Source organism: Carassius gibelio, chromosome B2 (genome assembly GCF_023724105.1).
Source record: "Carassius gibelio isolate Cgi1373 ecotype wild population from Czech Republic chromosome B2, carGib1.2-hapl.c, whole genome shotgun sequence".
Classification (NCBI taxonomy): Eukaryota; Metazoa; Chordata; class Actinopteri; order Cypriniformes; family Cyprinidae; genus Carassius; species Carassius gibelio.
Window position 1 is genome coordinate 25,874,730 of NC_068397.1, and position 20,323 is coordinate 25,895,052.

General features: G+C 36.7%; 1 protein-coding gene across 3 annotated transcripts in view; it reads right to left on the bottom strand.

Moving 5' to 3' along the window:
* cadm3 (cell adhesion molecule 3) overlaps positions 1-20,323 on the bottom strand; it is a 55,393-nt gene that overhangs the window by 14,386 nt on the left and 20,684 nt on the right. For all 3 annotated transcript variants that reach the window (XM_052549256.1, XM_052549258.1, XM_052549257.1), the window contains exons 3-7: positions 8,115-8,264; positions 4,877-5,029; positions 3,289-3,426; positions 3,028-3,198; positions 984-1,074 (exon numbers count right to left, since the gene is read on the bottom strand). In XM_052549256.1, the coding sequence (XP_052405216.1) occupies positions 984-1,074; positions 3,028-3,198; positions 3,289-3,426; positions 4,877-5,029; positions 8,115-8,264 (703 nt within the window). The remainder of the gene's footprint in view (positions 1-983; positions 1,075-3,027; positions 3,199-3,288; positions 3,427-4,876; positions 5,030-8,114; positions 8,265-20,323) is intronic.

Here is a 20,323-nt window from a genome sequence, read left to right on the forward strand (position 1 = left end):
GTTTTATTTTTTTATATTTAAAATGTAATTTATTCCTTTGAGGGCAAAATGTTCCGCAGCCATTACTCAAGTCTTCAGTGTCACATGAAACTTCAGAAATCATTCTACTATAATGATTTGGTGCTCAAGATACATTTATTATTATTATCAGTGTTGAAAACAGTTCAAAAGAAAGTTCAAAAGAACAGCATTTATTTGAAATTGAAATCCTTAGTAATAGTTTAAATGTTTTTGCTGCCACTTTTGACCAATTTATTGTGTCCTTGCTGAATAAAAGCATTAATTTCTTAAAATAAAAAAAATCGTACTGACACCAAATGTTTTATAGACAATAATTCAAGCGCAGCAAAATATTATTACAGATCCTGTAAATGCCGCCTTTGATACTACAGGTATCTTCTTCATATACGGCCCCCTATTTGTGCTCCCATTCCAGTAAAGAAGACATAGAGCGTAAAATCAAATGAGAAAATGCAACAGAGAGACATTATGGGATGTCTAAATGGGGTTGAATAGCTCTTGGTGTGGTGCTAATGGATGTCAGGAGCAATAATGAGCTGTAATGCGATCCTGCACCAGTAGAGGGTGGTATTCAATTACATTAATGTCTATTTCCAGGGAGAAATATTTATGTGATATAAGCTAGCTTAAGTAGCTAAAATTGTAATAAATACATCTGAAATAATAAAATTTCATCGTTTAGACCCAGAAAGGGATTTGCTGAAATCACCGAGATCATAGAGGTTGTGTTTTTAAAACAAGCCTATGCAAGGACATCTCCGATCCCTCTCTCTGTTGTTCTGTTTCTCATGTAACATCAACACAAATATCTCGGTGATACTGTCAAACCAAACCCTGCATGTGTGTGTGTGTTTGTGTGTGTTGAAAAGAGAAAGGAGATCAATAGGCTGACCATTTTGAGCTTCATACATAAAACATGAATGTCAAGGATGGAAATGAGAGAGAGAGTGTGTGTGTCTTACTCTGGATTTCCGTTCCCCACACACTGCAGGAAAAACTTCTCTCCTTCTCTGGGCAGGTCACTCTCTGGATAAATCGACACGCTTGGAGAAACTGAGAGACACACAAACAGACATTTTGCTTTTGTTTTCGTCATGTTAATGTATAAGGGGTAGGCAGTATGACCAAAACCTAAAATCCCAGTAATCACAGAAACTGTGCTGAAAATGTAAGATTATAAAAAGATTTTAAAAGAACACACACGCACACACACACGCTATATATATATATATATATATATGTGTGTGTGTGTGTGTGTGTGTGTGTGTGTGTGTGTGTGTGTGTGTGTGTGTGTGTGTGTGTGTATGTATGTGTTTGTGTGTATACGTATGTCTTTCTCAAAAAAACTAATTCTGTACGGTTTATAAGCGTTTTGAAAAATGGGGACATGGGTTATGTCCTCATAAGTCACCCTCTCCTTGTAATACCTGTGTCATACCCATGTCATTATACAGAGTTGTGTCCTGATATGTCACAAAAACAAGAGCACATACACACACACACACACACACACACACAAACACACACACACACGCACAAGCAAACATTCTGACCAGTTCAATCTTATAATCATTGAAATTATGCAAGAAAATGCAACTGCTCGTTAACTCAAATCTAAATAAGCCCTTCAGATGGCAGCGACTCAATGGATTTAGGCATGTAGGCTTGGTCAAGACAATCTGCTGAAGCTCAGACCGAGTATCAGAATGGGGAAGAAAGGTAATTTAACTGACTTTGAATGTGTCATGGATGTTGGCGCCAGATGGACTGGTCTGAGTATTTCAGAAACTGCAGACCTGCTATGATTTTCACACACATCCATCTCTAGAGAATATAGAGAATGGTCTGAAAAAGAGAAAATATCCAGTGAGCGGCAGTTCTGTGGGCGAGAATGCCTTGTTGATGCCAGATGTCAGAGGAGACTGGCCAGACTGGTTGAACTAACAGAAAGGCAACAGTAACTCAAGTTAATCACTCGTTACAACCAAGAAGTGCAGAAGAGCATGTCTAAAGGCACAACATGTCCAAGCAGATGGGCTATAGCAGCAGAAGACCACACTTGGTGCCACTCTTTTCAGCTAAGAACAGGAAATTGAGGCTACAATTCACACAGGTTTTCTAAAATTGGACAACAGAAGACTGGAAAAACGTTGCTTGGTGTGACAAGTCTCCATTTCTGCTGTGACATTCAGATGGTAGGGTCAGAATTTGGCGTAAACAACATGAAAGCATGGATCCTTCCTGCCTTGTATGAATGGTTCAGGTTGCTGCTGGTGGTGTGATTGTGAGGAAGACATTTTCTTGGGACAGTTTGTGCTCTTTATTACCATTTGAGAATCATTTAAAGCCACAGCCTACCTGAGTAACGTTGCTGACCCCGTTTATCCTTTATGATCACAAGTGTACCTATCGTGTGATGGCTACTTCCAGCAGGATAACAAGCTCAAATCATCTTGAACTGGTTTCTTGAATGTGACAAATGGTTCACTATTACTCAAATGGAATAATGCCTTATATATATGGCATATATACAGTGCTTAACACATTTATTAGACCACCACCGAATGTAACCTTTGTGCCACATCTGCCCTAAACTAACATTATTTGGTGATTTGGTAACAAATTAATTTTTTTATGTTTATGTAATGTGTAATAAGTATGTGTAAGCTCTTTAGTCACAGTAGTATTTTTTAAAGCTAAAATATAATTGTTGTTATACATTAATTTTGAAATGTACTGCTTTACTAGAAAGGCAAATAGTAAACAAAAATAAATAAATAGTAAAGCATTTTCTTTATAATTTTTTTATTCAAAAGCCTATTTATTTACTTGCAGTCCTTAATAGAAAAATACGTTTTAATGGTTGAATGTTATGCTTGATTTATTTCTGACTTCTGAAAGAAGATGAATGTGCCAGCTCAGATTTGAATGAACATAATGTCTTCTGGTTGACATTTCTAAAATCACACAGTAGTAAGCGTTCTGGCTTTTGCATGTGTGTCTTACACAAGACGCTGAGGGGCTGCTCTGTCCTCTTGTCTCCATTGGCAATGGACGCGTGATCCACCGCACAGGCGATCAGAGCGTTGTTATCACTTCTGTTGACAGTGAGGGTGAGCTCGCTGGTTACTGTGTAGGTCAGTTCATCAGGGTTGGACTCCACAACATCAGGACGCCCTACACATGCAAAGTAAACACTGTAATTACTGAACAACAACAGTTTGGGTTCAGAGCAGAAGCCTGACCTGACTGCTTGTGTGTTTGTACCTTGTATCTCCTCTTGATCGCGGTACCAATGTAGTTTAGCAGGAGGTTTGCTGCCTGAACTTGTGCAGGTGAGAGTAACCTTGCCGCCCTCCACAACAGCATCATCAAAACCTGTTATCACCGGCTTACCTGGAACACCTGTGAGAGAGGAACAGATGTTAAAGGAAAACATAACATTTTCAAGTGCAATTTAAGGGAAATAAGGCCATCGCTGACCAGATAAAACATACATAAAAATAAAAACAGTTCTGTTCTGTAAGTAACGGCTCACTATCAGCAACCAGCTACTTGTTAGGAGTCCTGCACGGAATTTGCACCGAATTAAATCTGCTCTGTAGACTCCTGCGGAATTCGAATGTCCATCATTTTCCTCTTGAATGTTCTTTTATATAAGAATTTGGCGAATTGTGCATTTTTAGCTGCCAAAAAGAGTACAGTACTTTCAGCTCCGCTTAACACATTTTACCGCATTTAAATCAATTATGCAGATTTTCCCCCAAAACTGGTACAGAAAATGTGGAGAGGTGTGCAGGTCCTGCGTGGGCCTGGTCACATCAAACATGCTTACCAGGAGCGGCTGGTGCTTCCAAAAGAGGTGAAGCACAGATGTCAGTTATCAACAACAAAATGTGTAACTGGATATTTGATGATTTTGGTGTGCAACATGGCTCCCAAAATCAGCTGCTAGCAAATATCACAAGACTGTGCACTGGAAAATAATGAGCAATGAGTTGTCCTCTTGAGCTACTAACAAGAATACATGACCATCACACAACAGTAATCAGTGTTGAGCACTACTGTAAGGTTAACCCAGCCTGGTTTACATGTTAGAAACAGTTGAAAACATTAGAAACAGTAATCCAGTGTAATCAGTTACTTTAATAAAGTAATTGGAATAGGGTAACTTATAGTCTGTAACCTTTTTATATTTCCAGTAACCTTTCCAACACTGACTCATAAGAAAATTATTCTTATTTAGACATTATTCATTCACTAATGAGTTTTCCTAATATGAACTGGCAGATAGATAGATAGATAGATAGATAGATAGATAGATAGATAGATAGATAGATAGATAGATAGATAGATAAAAAGAAAAGACTGTTTTAAAATTGCAACGTTAAATAACAATATTCAACAATATAACTTTTTAAAATATTTTATAACAACAACTATTTCTGTCTTCCGGCTGTGTTTGATTAAATGTTTTCATTTTCTAATGGTGTCAGATGCATCACCATTTCAATGATTGAACATTTGTGGCTAAAACACCACTTTGAGAGCTCTCATAAACATCTAATAGAAAAATCCTTGCTTTCAGATGTCACAAAATATTAATTGAAAGGCCATTAAACAAACAGATTTTTTTTCTTATGCTAAAGGCACCCATTATAGTCTCATTGACTTTCAGTGCAATCCGAGAAGAGGAATGAGGAATACACTAAATATAGGGCTGACTGGGCCATTTTTCCCCCCAAGTCATCTTACTGACTAAGTGCCCCAATTCACCCGAATTCACCCTATATCAATAGCAATTTCCACTGATTCCTAATACCCTGGCTCAAAATGCACACTCACATATACATACCCAGTACAGTAACTGTGGCTCGTGCAGTCCGAACAGGCATGGTGAAAATTGAACAGGTGTACTCTCCATCATCTGACAGCTGAACGTCCGCGATGGAGATTATCAGCTCTGTGGCCGTGGACTTTACCAACTGGATACGGTTATCTCTCAGTGCTGAAAAAGACAGAGCAGATAAGAGTAACACATACACTACAGAGGTGTCATCCACTACAATTTTTTAGCATTTTATTTCCCCCCCGAAGTCCACTGATAACGTTAGTCAAGGTGTCTGGCAAAAAACCATTGTGATTTATATTTATGTGATTACTTTCCACCATCTCTCCAACTCTTCCATTTTTCAGGCTTGTTTTCAGGCTTGTTTTTTGTATTAAAAAACCCCCACAAGAAATATTATTTGTACAAACCTGATTCACACTACTTTCATTTGAAATCTAATTAAATTATTATTTTTTTAATAGTCTAAAAGGTCACTAATTTTCGCTTACTCTTCTAGCAAAACGTGACAGTTACTATCTCATGAATAGTGAACTAAGTATAAAAGATCAGATCAGATTTCAAAGCAGTTTTGTCTGTTATTTAGAATCAAGTATTGAGCATGATACAGAATGTGCAATATCGCCTGAATACATTAATTTTCGCTTACTCTTTCCTCATCTACTAACCCATGTTCACTATGTTGTGAATAGTGAGCGAGTCAGCAGTTTTGGATCCAGTATACTGTATGCATGAATGCATAAAATGCGTCTGTTCTCTTACAGATCTTGTGAGTTCAGCACCACAGCGGGATGACAGACACAAGTAAAGGCAAAGTTTTCAGTTTTCTCTGCTCTCTTTCCAGTGACAGCTACTCTCTGTTGTTGAATGAGAAAGTCTCTTGTCGTCGTGCTGATTCTGACATTATTACTATAGCAACCAATGTAGATACACTGGATATTGACTACACAGACTTCACCAGAAAAAATGACAGCGTATACAGTCTGTCCTCAGATAACGCTTGTGTGCATCCAAGCCTTGGAAATTACCAAGATGCACATTAAGGAATTCTGTATGTAAAAGACCTCTGTTCTGATTGGCTAGCATTGTTGATGATCAGAGCAAGGTAGGTGATTAACTATTTAATATCAAAAGGTAAAAAAAAAAAAAAAATCCATTAAAAATAAAGCATGTCTGAAAGCTTTAAGGTCATCTATATGGTAATGTTGTCCTAACTGTTCACTTTAATAAACGTACACATTTATATACAGCGTTTCTCTTGTTCTCTTATATGCTGTAATATTATTATTATTATTATTATTATTGTTATTATTTTATTTAGCTATTTTAATAAATGATTAATTATTAATTATTAAAAATAATACTTGTTCTTTCTTTGTTAAGTTTTACAGAATTTTTTTAATATTGTTATGAGCTTATTTTTAGTTTTGTTTTATTTCTATTAAGCTTTTTTTATATCAGTTAATTTTTTGTCATTTTAGTACTTCAAAACAACCATTTAAATTTAAATAAAAAGTTTTTCTTCTAACATTTATATTAACTAACTAACCCATTAACTAACATGTAATAGTTTCAGTTAACAATAACAATTTCTCTTTCAGCAAAATGGAGCAAAAATATTGATGACTCATCCTGCACTACATCGATTTTTATCCAATTACGTGCTCTGTAAAATAAGCCCCTCCCCCCATCACTGACATGTCTGACCAAGCAGACTGGCAAAGATCAGGAAAACCTGCTTGAAAAGTTATTATTTTTTGCTAATGGTGCAGAAATGACACACTTCACCTTTGAGCAAAAGGAGAACTGTCTAACACTGATTTACAGTAAATGTGTGTGTGCTTCATGGTTTATCAGTAAGTGAAGGGCACTTAATTTGTCTTCATCAGCTGCTGATCCTCTGTCCTCCATCCTGCTCTTTCATGCACACACTCCTCCTTTGTCATTTCACCCTTTATCTTTTTTCGCTCATCCACCCATCTATCGTTTCTCCACACTAATCTGTTCATCGCTTCTCACTGGAGAGTATGTGCGGGTCTCCCATTCTCCTTTTAGTGTGCTCTCTCTCTCTCTCTCTTTTGTACACAACAAAAACACATTTTCTTAAACAATATTTTTTATTTTTACTTTTACAAATATCGAAACATCCTTCAAACAAGATAAATTTACTTGAGAAGCAAGATCTGTGTTCAGAGAATATAACTTGAATCCAGTTTATTTCTTTTTACTTAAAGAAATAGGGTAAAAAAAATTCTTCATTGGGATTTTTTTTAAACACTTTCTTAATCCACATGAAATAGTCACTTTAAAATTATAATTTATGTAACTAAAAAAATGTGTGTGTGTGTGTGTGTGTGTGTGTGTGTGAAAAGAAGAAATTGATTAAAAAGTGATTTTTTTTAAAGTTCATCTGTGAGACTGTATTTCTCGCCTCCTTTCTTTTAACACCCCTTCCTTCTCGTTCAATAGACTGTTTTCTATTTCTGCTTCTTCATTGTGCTCTCTTGTCGCCTCCTTTTGTTTTCCTCTTTAATTAGGTCACCCTGCTCTGTTATCACAGAGCCACCTGTTTGTTTTTGGGGTGATATTAATGTTTTAGGAAGGTGTCTCACGCATCGTTTTTGTGTCTGGCGTTGAGGGAATGAGAGCTCTGTAGAAATCTCTAAGGAAGGGTCCAACGAAAATCAATTTCCTGTTCTGACCAAAATGGTGAGTAATTGCAATCACAGACCACGTTTTAAAAGCGATTGAGTAAAAGAGAGGTCATGAAATGTCAGTTTGTACAAATCTGTGTGAATTGCCATTTACTGTTCAACCAGTTTTATCTGTAATTTGACACTTTTTTTGTGGGAAAAGGATATTCTACTAAATAAATAAATGTAAAAAATACTCAAATTATTACAATTGTATGACAAGACTTTGTTTTATCTTCAGGTATTGACTGGATTGTGAAAAGAGAGAGTTGCCAAACAATGTAGCCAGACAGAATGAATGTTTGCTAAAAACACTGCTTAAATAAAGTAATGTGAATAAGATCTTAAAGTTATGGCAGTTGGCAATATATTCAGCAACTAAGTACTTTTTGAAATCATTTTTGGAGCTAGTCATCTACAGCCCCCATTCATTTTTATTCAATGGGCAAAGCGCATCCACAAAATCAAAAAAGTCATAGTTTTGGAAAAACATGAGGATGAATAAATAATGACAGAATCATAATTTTCCTTTCAAAATAGGCAAACCTCACCTCTCTTTTCTCCGAAGTAAAGGGTCTGCTGAGCCGTGTTGGACCACTGGAGAGAGGAGTTATCATTTTCCTTCACACTGCAGGTCAGGGTCACCACCCCACCCACTGCCACCGTCTCATCTTGGGTCACTGGCAGGAAGGGGTCCTCATCTGAGCAACAGGACAGAGATAAATGAGAAGATATTAGAGTCAAAGAGACCAAAAAAAAAACATCATGAAATAAGCTATAGTTAGAGACAGGAGGAGACGGGGAGAAAATGAGAGTGAGACTTAGGTGAAAATTAGATGCTTCGTCCCCATCATCATGATCTTTGAGTGCAGTGCTGTGTATTTCTTGCAGGAAAAAATGAAAATGGCATTGTTAACGTTGCCTGCACCTCATGCCGTGAGAGTAGCCAGAGAAGGAAACTGAAGACCAGGAAAAGAAAGAGAGAAAAAAAGAGAGAGGAAGGAAACTGAACAGGTGATAATCAAACCGTTAACTGACAATGAATGGAAAACATAATTTGGTACAAAATAAAACTAAATTTGAGAATTTTAAAATTTAATTTTTGTTAAACTTATAATACATTTCTGATTAATATTGTAAATTTCCCGATTTAAGTTAATTAGACATTGAAATAGACACTTAGACAAATAGACATTAATTGATGAATAACATTTAATTTAACCATTAAAACTCTGTCTCTGTTGGCTCTATAGAAACCACCCAGAACACCCTAGCAACTGCATAAAAACATGTCATAATGAGTTTTGCACTGGTAAGTTCTACTTAACTTTTTTTTTTCCGGTTGCTTAGTGTTTATGGGATTGAAGTTTGATCCAACACATGTACTGTAGAGCCCTTTAGGTATCTAAAAGATGACAACTTAACTTAAGTGTGTGTATAAAGGCCAGATGTAATGCCAGTGTGAGTCTAGCTGTATAATAATTACGCCCTGGGCTGCCCATGCTCCACTTTACCTAATAATTACAACTTAGGTTATAATCGATGACCTTTTTAATGCTGACCGGTGCTGAAAGAACTTTAGGGGAAGCGTTGTCTGAATGCTAGGCTAATGGCAGCTTGAAAGGAGCGCCGATGTTTAGTGAATGTTGGGCAAATGCTGGCTTGGCAATGGCCAAGCTTTGGACTCAAAGAGATTAAACACGGTGCAAAACTTGGCTGAATGTTGGGCGTATGCTGGCTGAATGACGGGGCAAATATTGCTAATTGCAAAGCTAACATTGGCTGAATACTGAGCTCAACTTGGCCCGACATTGATATTGCACTAACCTAATGATACTCGCTTTTTGTCGATCTCAATCTTGGATTGATTTAGGCTAAGCGCTGACTTAATTCTAGCCTCATGTTTTGCTAGCACTGGGGATTAACCTACTGAATCACAGGCCAAATGCCGGCTTTCCACAAGCAAATATATGGGACATATACAGGTGCACCAGGCGGGCATGAAGCTAGGCCAAACTCAGCCTGATTAGCCTAAAAGGCTTTAACAAGACACTGCTTTTAAAAATAGAGCTTGAGCAGAAGGCATGAGAAAAAGAAAAGTCTCAGCATCTATATCACAGAACATCTGGCAATGTGTGTGTGCGAATGTCCAAATCAACACAATGGTAGAATTAGTATTAGCTTTCTAAACCCAAAGAACCTATGCCAACAGATAATAAGCTAAAATTAGCCTTTAGCTTTAGCACACATGGTGCGGGCTACTTATCGGCAACCAATTAGAGCAGTGTTAGCAGTTAATAAGCGATTAGTGTGTCACACACGCGCTCTCTGTGCAGTGGACAACTGCTGCAGGGGGCACTTAGACTCTCAAAATGCCATCTGATCCATTTAACTGGTTATGTCAGGACACTGACTCAACTCTAATCACAGAGTGGATGGAGTGAAGTGGAGATGGGGAGAGAGAGAATATGGGTGAATTCAATTTTAAAGAGAACACCACTATGCATACCTGTCAAGTATCCCGTTTTGGCCGGGAAAGTCACGTATTTTACCCTTCTTTCCCGCCGTCCTCCCGTATTAGTATTTTCCCGTAAGTCTCCCGTATTTTTATTTTATTTTTTTTACCTGCGTTATTAATAAAATAATAATAATAAAAACATTCCCAATCTGAGCTCTGTCACTAGTCTCGCGATAACTCCCACCTGTAGTAGCCTGTCGCGAGGGGTGTGTGAGGTCAGATGACATGAGTTATAACGTGGGAAAAACAACAACAACAAAAGAAAAAACAGAGACGGATGATGGATGCTACAATAGAGAGTGAAGGCACACCTGCCAAAAAACCAAAACCCATGTGTAAATACCGTGATAAATGGGACAGCGAATTTACTTTTTTAAAGAATGCAAAGTCTGCAACAAATTGGTACAACAACTCACTAAAAGAGTAAAAGAAAAGTTATGTGAAATGAAAAGAAAAACTGTTAAAGAAAAGCAATATGAAATGAAAAGAATGTGTGGAATTAAAATAAAATGTAAATGTAAAGACAAGCAATGTTAAATTAACAGAAAATATGCAAATTAGCCTTTAAATAAATGCTCTTCATATATACCCTTTTGTGTTTTAATTTGGGCTATAACACCTGTCTTAAAATGTAAGGGATACTGGAGCTTTGTTGGGGTGGTGGGACTGCTCGCAATGGGCGCTGGAAAATTTCCCTTATTTTCAAATCCAAAACTTGACAGGTATGCCACTATGTCCTACTCACTCCAAAGGGCAGAGCACTTAAAGTGAGTAGTCTGAAGGGTGCAGGGTGTTACCGTCTCATTTGTGCGTGATTGGAACACAGTACACAAATACGTGTCACTGTCACTTTATTTTGAATCCCAATGGTATCTTGATAACGTACAGTATGCTGCAAAATTCATGGCATAGTCTGACTAAAAATGAAATTGTTCCAAATGTGCCAGGAACAAAAAATGAGATCTTTAATAAATATTATAACAATTAATAGATTTAATAAATGTAATAAATATTTTGTTGAATAAATATATAAAAAAACACAGTTGTACCTTTTGCATTAGGAACCACATTTTACAGTGAGAAAAAAAAGTTTTTTAAATGTAAAAAAAAAATAGTTTCAAGTCACAATGAAATCAAAACTGACAATTCTTTATTTTATAGAATGCTATTATGGAGTATTTATCCATGTGCATAAAAAAACATTACTGTTTGCTCTTCCTTGCAACAGTATCTCTTCTCTGATGACTTGCACCGAATCGAAGGCGGGCAAACAATCCAGCAACCTGTCACTCACACGACATCGCAGCAAAGTAAACGACTATGATCCAATCAATCCCGAAGGACAAAATCTAGCCCGCCCAACAATTTTTCTTGTTCAATAAGCTGTTTCACTCAGTTATATCACAGAACAGAAGACAATGCAAATTTCTGTTTCATGCTTTTGAAACCGCTAATAATTCATTATAAAAACCTAGCAGTGCAAATCTTTTGGGTTGATTTGATTCTTGATTCACAGGTTCTTGATTCAATTCAAAAGCCATTTTTAACTTTTTTGAAGATCTGCAAATTCAAAATGATTCATTTTAAATTCAATTCGATTTGATTTAATCATTCGTTTCTCTTTTTAAAAAGCTCACACTGTGTTTATCCTCAATTCTAGTGAACCCTGTATTTAATGTAGCCTGGATTTTACATTTATCTTGTTTCATCTTCCGCAAAGCGAGAGATGAATTTGTCCCAAAATACCACAGAGTTTGACTGGACAAACTGTTTTTGATGTAAACAACAAAAGACATGGAAAGTGCTCTCTCTTTCCTCTGAGCAGCTGATAAACCTGTTTATTTAGATATGCACGATCATAAGGTTAGTTAGTATTTATTATTCTCGTTTAGCATTGTTCATCCTGATGCCAGTAGCCTTTGCGACCCATTTTTTGGTCACGACCACGCAGATGAGAAGCACTGCCTTAGAGTATTTACACACACACACACACACACACACATACACATGGTTGAGTTAAAAACACCCAGACAGTGTCATTCTCTATCACATCTCACTCTCTCTCTCTCTTTTCTAGGTGTCTCTCGCTCACACACACAAATGTGTGAGGGTGTAGAAAGCACACAGCCTATATTTAAAGCAACATCGTTTACACCCTCCTCACATAGACGAGAGACAGCAGAGAGGACGGCTGCTGAGAAGAGACAAAAGCTAAAGATTACAGATAAACAGATGAATACGGCGGAAGACTGACAAAGAAAGCCAAAAGGAGAGACAGAGAGAAATAAACGAGAGGGAGGGAGGGAGAAGATGAGTGTTTGTATGTGAGAGATAACACAGGTTGAAGTGTAATAAATACTGTCCAAAAACAGACATTGAAAAATAACCCCTTCATCTCTCCATTTCCCTCTTCCTCCTTTCTCATCTCTCTCCATCTGTGCTTCACTTCTTCTTTCTTTTTCCTCCTCCTTCCATCTGTCTCTCTCTCCCTCTCTCTATATTTTCCCTCTGGTATTCTCTCACCTCTACACGCTCTCCTCCGTCTCTCTGCCTCTGTTACAGTCTCTGTTTTTCCTCTGCTGCATATGTAGATGTCTATTTTGCAGCCCGATTAACATTTGATTGGCACTTAACACCCTGTTGGTTCCTCTCCAGTGTCCAGCTGTTTGTGTGAAACAGCTGGACTAAATGAAGTCCTTTTGCTTTATTGATTGGTCAGGCTGCACACATTTATATATTTGATGAAGATTTGGTTTGATCTTCAAACTGCTGGAGCATATTTGCTTAATCATAGTCTGTGGGGGGGCAAAATATTGGTTTATGGAGTTCAATGGAGGTGGGTTTCAACAGAATTAGAATTCTGATAAAATTACATTCATAGTCAAGATTCTAGCTTATACTGCACTTTATATGAATATATAATGAAAAGTTTATATTGTAAATGTATTTTACACTGCTAAAATAATTTTCTTAACCAGAATTTTTAAGATATATTCTTTTAATATATTAGGTTAACTATCTTAGAAAGTTGTTTCAAGTAAATATGTCTTGTTTTTTTTTGTGTGTGTGTGTTAGTTTTTTTTTTTTTGCAGCACAAAGAACTCTTGCTTTCATCTTTTGCAAAAATTATTTTTATATATTATCATTGTGTGTGTGTGTGTGTGTGTATATATATATATATATATATATATATATATATATATATATATATATATATATATATATACAGTATATAGCTTTAGATGAACAGATGAAGAAAAGTTTGAGTCAGTATAACCATTTTTCAAAGAGATTATTATTTCATTCAACAAGGAAGGACACGGTACATTAATCAAAAGTGACGGTGAAGACATTTATGTTACAAGAAGTTTCTATATAAATTAAATGCTGTTCATTTGAACTTTTACTTATCAAAAAATGTATCAGTTTCCATAAAAATATCATACAATAATCTAATATATAATTATATTATATTATATAAATAAATAATAATAATAATAATTAATTATATAATAATCAGAAATGTTTCTGGAGCACCAAATCAGCATATTAGAATGATTTCTGAAGGATCACGTGACACTGAAAACTGGAGCAATGATGCTGAAATTTCAGCTTTGCCATTACAGGAATGATTCAAATTTAAAAATAAATTCAATTAGAAAACATTCATTTGTAAACAGTAATAATATTTCACCCTATTACCATTTTTTATCTGGATTTTTTAATCAAATAAATGCAGCCTAGGTGAGCATAAGAAAAAAGAAAAGAAAAGAAAAAGCTGTATGCAGTACATTAGTCATTGGGAGGGTTTGTCGACATGACCCTCTCCAACCACCCACTCAATGCCAGCTGTTGCCCTATTACTGCCCCAGACCAACCACTCACACACATGCACTGCTGACCCATAACTGCCCCCCTGGGTGTGAACGCCCTTATCCTTATGTCATTCACCCTCCTTTTTCATCCTTTCCTCCTCTTTTTTTCTTTACAGTTCTGCTGACAGCATTTCACATTAATATATTTAATATCAATGATACTGGAACAACATTATTGTTACAACATCATTATTAAATTGAGCACACAAACAATTTTTTTGCTTGCTTGAGTTGCAGGATCAAGCTAAAATCAAAAGTTCCCATTAGGATGCTATAGAAAATCTACTAGAAAATATAATCAAATGTAAATATTTACATTAGCACTGGCTGTTATAACACACAAATCATCTATCACTCTACAGCAGATGAAGAATTCGTTTAATGACTGCAAACCCAAAATTAGTTCTTGAAGGAGTCATTCTTTCAGTCTTTTTCCTTCCTCTTTCCCGCTCTTTTTTCACAGTTATTGTTGGTAATGCCGCCCTCCTCTCTCTGCTTGTCAAACATTGTTAGTTCACTATCTCACCCCCCAGAGAGAGAGAGTGAGCAGGGGGCAAGAAGGGATGAAATGACACAGAGAAAGAGAGAGGTGGAGAGAGAGAATGGTTAGGTATGACTGGCTGCATGTGATGCACAAGCTCACTTTGTTTCAAACAGGATTATGATGGCCAAAAAATATTTTCTAGGTAAGCTGTTCACTTGCTGTTCCGTTCAATTTATTGAACTTATCTATAATGGCCAAAAATGCTGTGTATAGGAAGGACGCTTATACATTCAAACATGCATTTGATGCCCCAGAACACTGCATAGACAGACAGCTTAATAAGTTTGTTTTGAACATTCGATAATGCATTCAATGCTCAAAAATGTTTCCATTAAAATGTTTGCAGGTCCAGATTTTAAGGCCCAACAATGCAGTCTAAATCTAAACAAACTGAATAACCAAAAGTGGGCTCACTATTCTCATTACTGTAGGTTCAATTTAAACATTCAAACCTATGCTGCCCAAAAGTGCTGTCTACATTTAAACATATGGTGTCTGAAAGCACAATAATTTCCATTTAAATGTTTTTTGAATGTCCAGAATTGATAAGGCCCAAAAATAGGCAGCACAATTAAATTAAACATTCAGGCATGCATATGATGCACAAAATGCTGCCTAAATAAAAATGAGCTTAGTTGTTAGTTTGTTTTTTGGTTTGTTTGATTGACTGATTATACATACAATGCCCACAAATGGGGTAGACGGTTCACTAAGAGTCTAGAATTTATAATTACCAAAAATGCTGTCCGCAGTGCATTTAAACAGAACAAAGGTGTTGTCTAGGTCAGCAGCTCACTAAATGAACATCAAACATTCAGACACGCCCAGTGATGATGCTCAAAACTGCAGTCTACGCCTTTGATTTCCAAAAAGGCTGTCAAGGCAACTCAATAGCTTTTGAGACAAAGCCAATGAAAAAGAGCATTTAGTGCTTTGGCAGGTATTGAGTGAATTGCAGCCAATAAAGCACTTTGAGAAATAAGAGGTCGATTACAAGGAGGAGGAGATATGAGCTCTTTATCAAGCAAACAGACACACGGTGACCTCAGCCACCACAATGCCACCATAAACATACCCGCACCACTAACAAACACAGCAGTACAGACTCAACTTCCAGCACTTTCTCGCTCACTATCGCACCATCTCTCTCTCGCTCATACGCACTCCGACAGACGCCAGGAGCCTAGAAGAGACTTGTGATGGATAGAAGCAAAGAGAGGAGAGAACAGGGTCCTGAGGGAGAAAGAGAGATATAGAGACAGATAGAGGGAGTGACAGTGAGAGGTGAAAGAAAAAAATGAGGGGGGAGATAAACCATAAATTAAATCATTTTAGAACAAAGGAAGAAGGTTGCTATGCAACCAGACTGGGGAGGTTACCAGGGGCAACTGCTATGACCTGAAGCTTGACCCTCGAGACGAAGCGACCTGAACCCGCATTCACAACACAACCTGCTATCCGTTCAGTTGCTTTGTTTTCTTTCATTTTCAGGAAAAGACAGAACAGAGAAAGATTAAGCAACACATCAAAATTAAGAAAGCCTCAGTGGGAGTTTGCTATGTATGGAGGCCAATTTTATATATGCTGTGTGAGTGTGAATGTTGTGTTTACTTAGCTACAGTATACATCAGGGACAAAATTACCCACCAAAGTTAATGCTATATCTGACAGAACCTCCTGCTGGGGATGTCCTCAAAGGTAAGAATGAATAATAAATAATGTTGGTTTTAGTCTAAAATGCAGAATTGCTTCTTAAAGGGGAGGCAGGCTTCAAAATGAACAATCACAGAGGATTAAATGTGAGCAAAATCTGGCCTTTGCAAAAAGAAAAAAAAAGAAAATAATTAAAAATCTCTCATTGATGAAAGTGATGGATAAGTGAAATCAATCAAAAACCGATTATTTACTTGATAAGATATATATACTTAATATATAATTGTATTTTATTGTAATTAATATTGTATCATATTGCATTCATTTATATGAAACATATGTATATAATTATAGAAATACTAATCATTTTATATGTATGCACTATTGTCAAAGTGACTCAACAAAACATAGCGCCAGACTAGATGCCATGCTTGAATTATCTGATGTTTTGGTTTGTGCCCATTAAGTTACAAAAACACAATCTAATCAAATTAGATGAAGTCCCTTTTATTTTTAAAGCATTTTAGTCACTAGCTTATTAAAAAAGCAGACATTAATGCATTATGTAATAAATAAAACCTTTTGTAATTTAATTTCCAGCAAAAACAACTAGATGGTGATATATACCATTACTGTGATGTAGCATTAGTCATACTGTGATATTAGATTGCATGCCACCCACACCCATCAGCATTAAATAAAACAACCAAAGTCTATAGTATGTCTTCATTTAGCTTGGTAATTGTGTTTGTGTGTGCATGTGTGTGTGTGTGTGCATGTTCCAAAGTTTGCTGGTGATAGCAAAGTTGTACGATGAGAAGAAACATCAATATACTCTCTCTCTCTTCAATTAGAATCAGAGTTATTTTGTTCTCAGAGAACTGAAGTATGATGAGAATTATTTCGGACGGCAGCACAAAGGCTCCCTCAGCCCTCAACCGAACACACAACAGACCAAAGCAGCGTTCACTGTAAGCAGTCCCTCTCTCATAATTACCACAAACACACAGACACAGACACACACACTTCATGTACCACTGCACGTACATGTCAAAGTGGACAAAGACTCAAATGTACGGTTCACAACAACACACACACACACACACACACACACACACACACACACACACACACACACACACACACAGACTCATGCCACATACCAGCACACTTGCACAAACCGACACTGCATTATTGGACAGTAGGGTTCCACGTATTCATTCATAAATGATAGCATTTACATACGCACACAAATCACACACATACAGGACATAAACCTACACTCAGGCTAGTATGAAATATTCAGTGCGCTGCACAGTGCAGACCACACTTCCCTGCGATAAGACTTTAAATGGAGGGATTCACTGCTCTCCTCAGCAACACCTCTCTCTCTCTCATCCCTCCTTTTTAAACAGTTCTCTTCTGTTTCTCCCCTTCAGTTCTTCGCTTTAGTCTTTTATGCTCTGTGCATGCAACTTGGCCTCTCTTGCTTTCTCTTTCCCTCAGTTCTGTCACTATGCATCCTTTAGTCTCCATGATCTCCCTCCCATTTCTCTCCTTCGTTCTTTCTCTCTCTCGTTCCCCAGAGTCTGACAGCAGGAGACTATTACACTCACAGACGGAATCTCTCTCCTCCAATTTCTCTCTGTCTGTCTGCCGTCTTCCCTCTCTCTCTCACTCGTTCTCCCTCTTGTGCATTCGCTGTCCTATTCCCTCCCACTCATTCTGCTCCATCCCTACTTCTTTTTTCGCGCTGTCTTTTCCTGAGTGGATGTAATTGGTATCTATAGGACACTCCCTGAGAGCGTAAGAGAGAGAGAGAACTGACATACACTGCAGAATGAAAAACAGACAGCACAATACACCAGAGCAAACACACCATGCTACACCGGAGCAATCAGGACCAAAACAACAGATCAGAGCCATCAACAACACAACGGTGCAAACAAACAAACATAGGCACAAATGACATCACGCCAGAGCAAACAAGTACAAAACAATACATGCAAGCAAACAAACATGATACTCAAAAAACATCAACGACAACAAGCTTTGAGAAGTTCATTTTATACAATAGTAATATATTTCTGTCATAATTTCTTCAAGTTCTTCAAGAAACAGTGAAAAGCTTGTGATGTGACCTTCAGATCAGCTCTAAAGATTAAGTTTATGTGTTCGTGTCCTCATACATTGAGACGGCAGATGTTGAAAACACGGTGTGCATCACATGTGTTTGTGTAATAGACTCAACCATGGCACTCTTTCACATATATTTGCAGAAAACACAGACTTATGAGAGGCATGCACTTACTGGTTGTTGTTACATTTATTTCTGCTGTATGATGGGCTGTTAGATTAAAATGTCCGGAGCTTATCATCATTGTTGACATACATTTTATCGCTATCTGGATATGATAGCATTTACCACCCAGCCATGTCACAGCTCAGTTGTATACTCATTTATGTTTCATTTCAGTATCAGATCATTTCCAATAAAACTAAATAGGAGAAATAATAATGCAAAACAATTGAATGTGATAGCATTGCTCTTATAATTTCATTTTGAAAATATTCAATGAGACAAGGCTAAGTTCACATAAAATTCTTGCTGGTGCTGATACCTTGGCAAAACTGAGCCCATATTATAGATATTTTCTGATCTTTTGAAGAGACACATTGGAGAAAAAAAAGCCTATTCTCTCACCATCATGTCATTACAAAGATTAATCACTTTCACAAAAAAAAAAAAAAAAAAAAAAATCCCACTGGACCCTACTGACTTTCACTATCCTGTGTTTCAAAGAAGAATGAAAATCACACAGGTTTGGAATGACATGAGAATGTATACTGGATGACAGAATTGTCTCTTTAAGACCCCGTTTGATCTCCAATTATTCACTTTCATGTCTTGGAGAAACAACTGATATATCGAAAAGATCTGATGGAGGCAAATAAACATGATGACACAAAAGCATACAAGCATAAAACAGCATAAAACACAACATAAGGCAGCACAGCAGTTCAAACCTGCAGCTTAAACCACAGGATGTGAGCAACGTCTTAGCACAGTACGAGAGCAATGTGCAACACAACAAAAAGAGAATAAAGAAACAACTTTTTAAGGGCTTGAAAACTTTCCGTACAGAATGATACTTGAGAAACAAGATAAAACACCAGGAGAAACCTTTTTGAATTATTCTGCCCAAGTGGCCAAAAGAAATCGATTCATGCAAACCTGACGTTATTCAATGTCCAAAACAGAACACAGCTATCAAGTGTGGAATACCACATAAACAGACCTGAACAATCCTACTGTGGAGCACCACAAATTAGACCTGAGAAAAGTGCTGTGGAACAAAGTGAACTATCTGCTGCAGAGTCAGGCCACGCCAATCTACTGAAGAGCACCACAAATTGGGCCTAAAGAATGTTGGACAGTGAGATATATGAAAGAGATAGAGAGAGAACGGTTTAATGGTTTAGTGTCAAGAGCTCTGAATTACATGCTGTTTGTATTCCTTCTATAGAGAATATAATGAATTAGTTTTTTTCTCGATACCAACATTTCAGTATAGTCAGTCAGTACCAAAACCAGTTAAATTATACAATTCTCATTTACCAATTTCAATGTACTATTTTATGTTCATATTTTTTTTAACTATTTGCAAATAAAAATATAAAATGTTTAATTAATTAATTATTAACGCCCACAATAACAATTATGATACATTAAAACATTACACTGTAAAGATGTAAAACAACAGAAAATCATTATCTATTAATTTTACAGACATGTCCATTAACCCTATACACAATGCTGTGAAGCAAAAAATACTAAATGCCTGTTAAAAAAATAATAAAACATCGAGTTGTCGCTCTGTAAACTTTGCAGTGTGTACTTAGCATGAAAAATGCTTTTTTATTAAAATTATCTGTAAAAAAAAAAAAAATCTTTACATTGCACAATGAAACTTCTAACTACATTGTGTTTACAAAATGAGTTCATTTTGCTCATGAGCTTATAAAAAACAAACTCTGGTGTATTAAGCAGATTCTGACTAACCTAAATGACGCTGGATGGCCAAGCTTTGACATGCTCAACATACATGTTTGTCTTAACACTGCAAAAACACATTGTTAACAGAAATCTTTTACACCCTTCACAAGGCA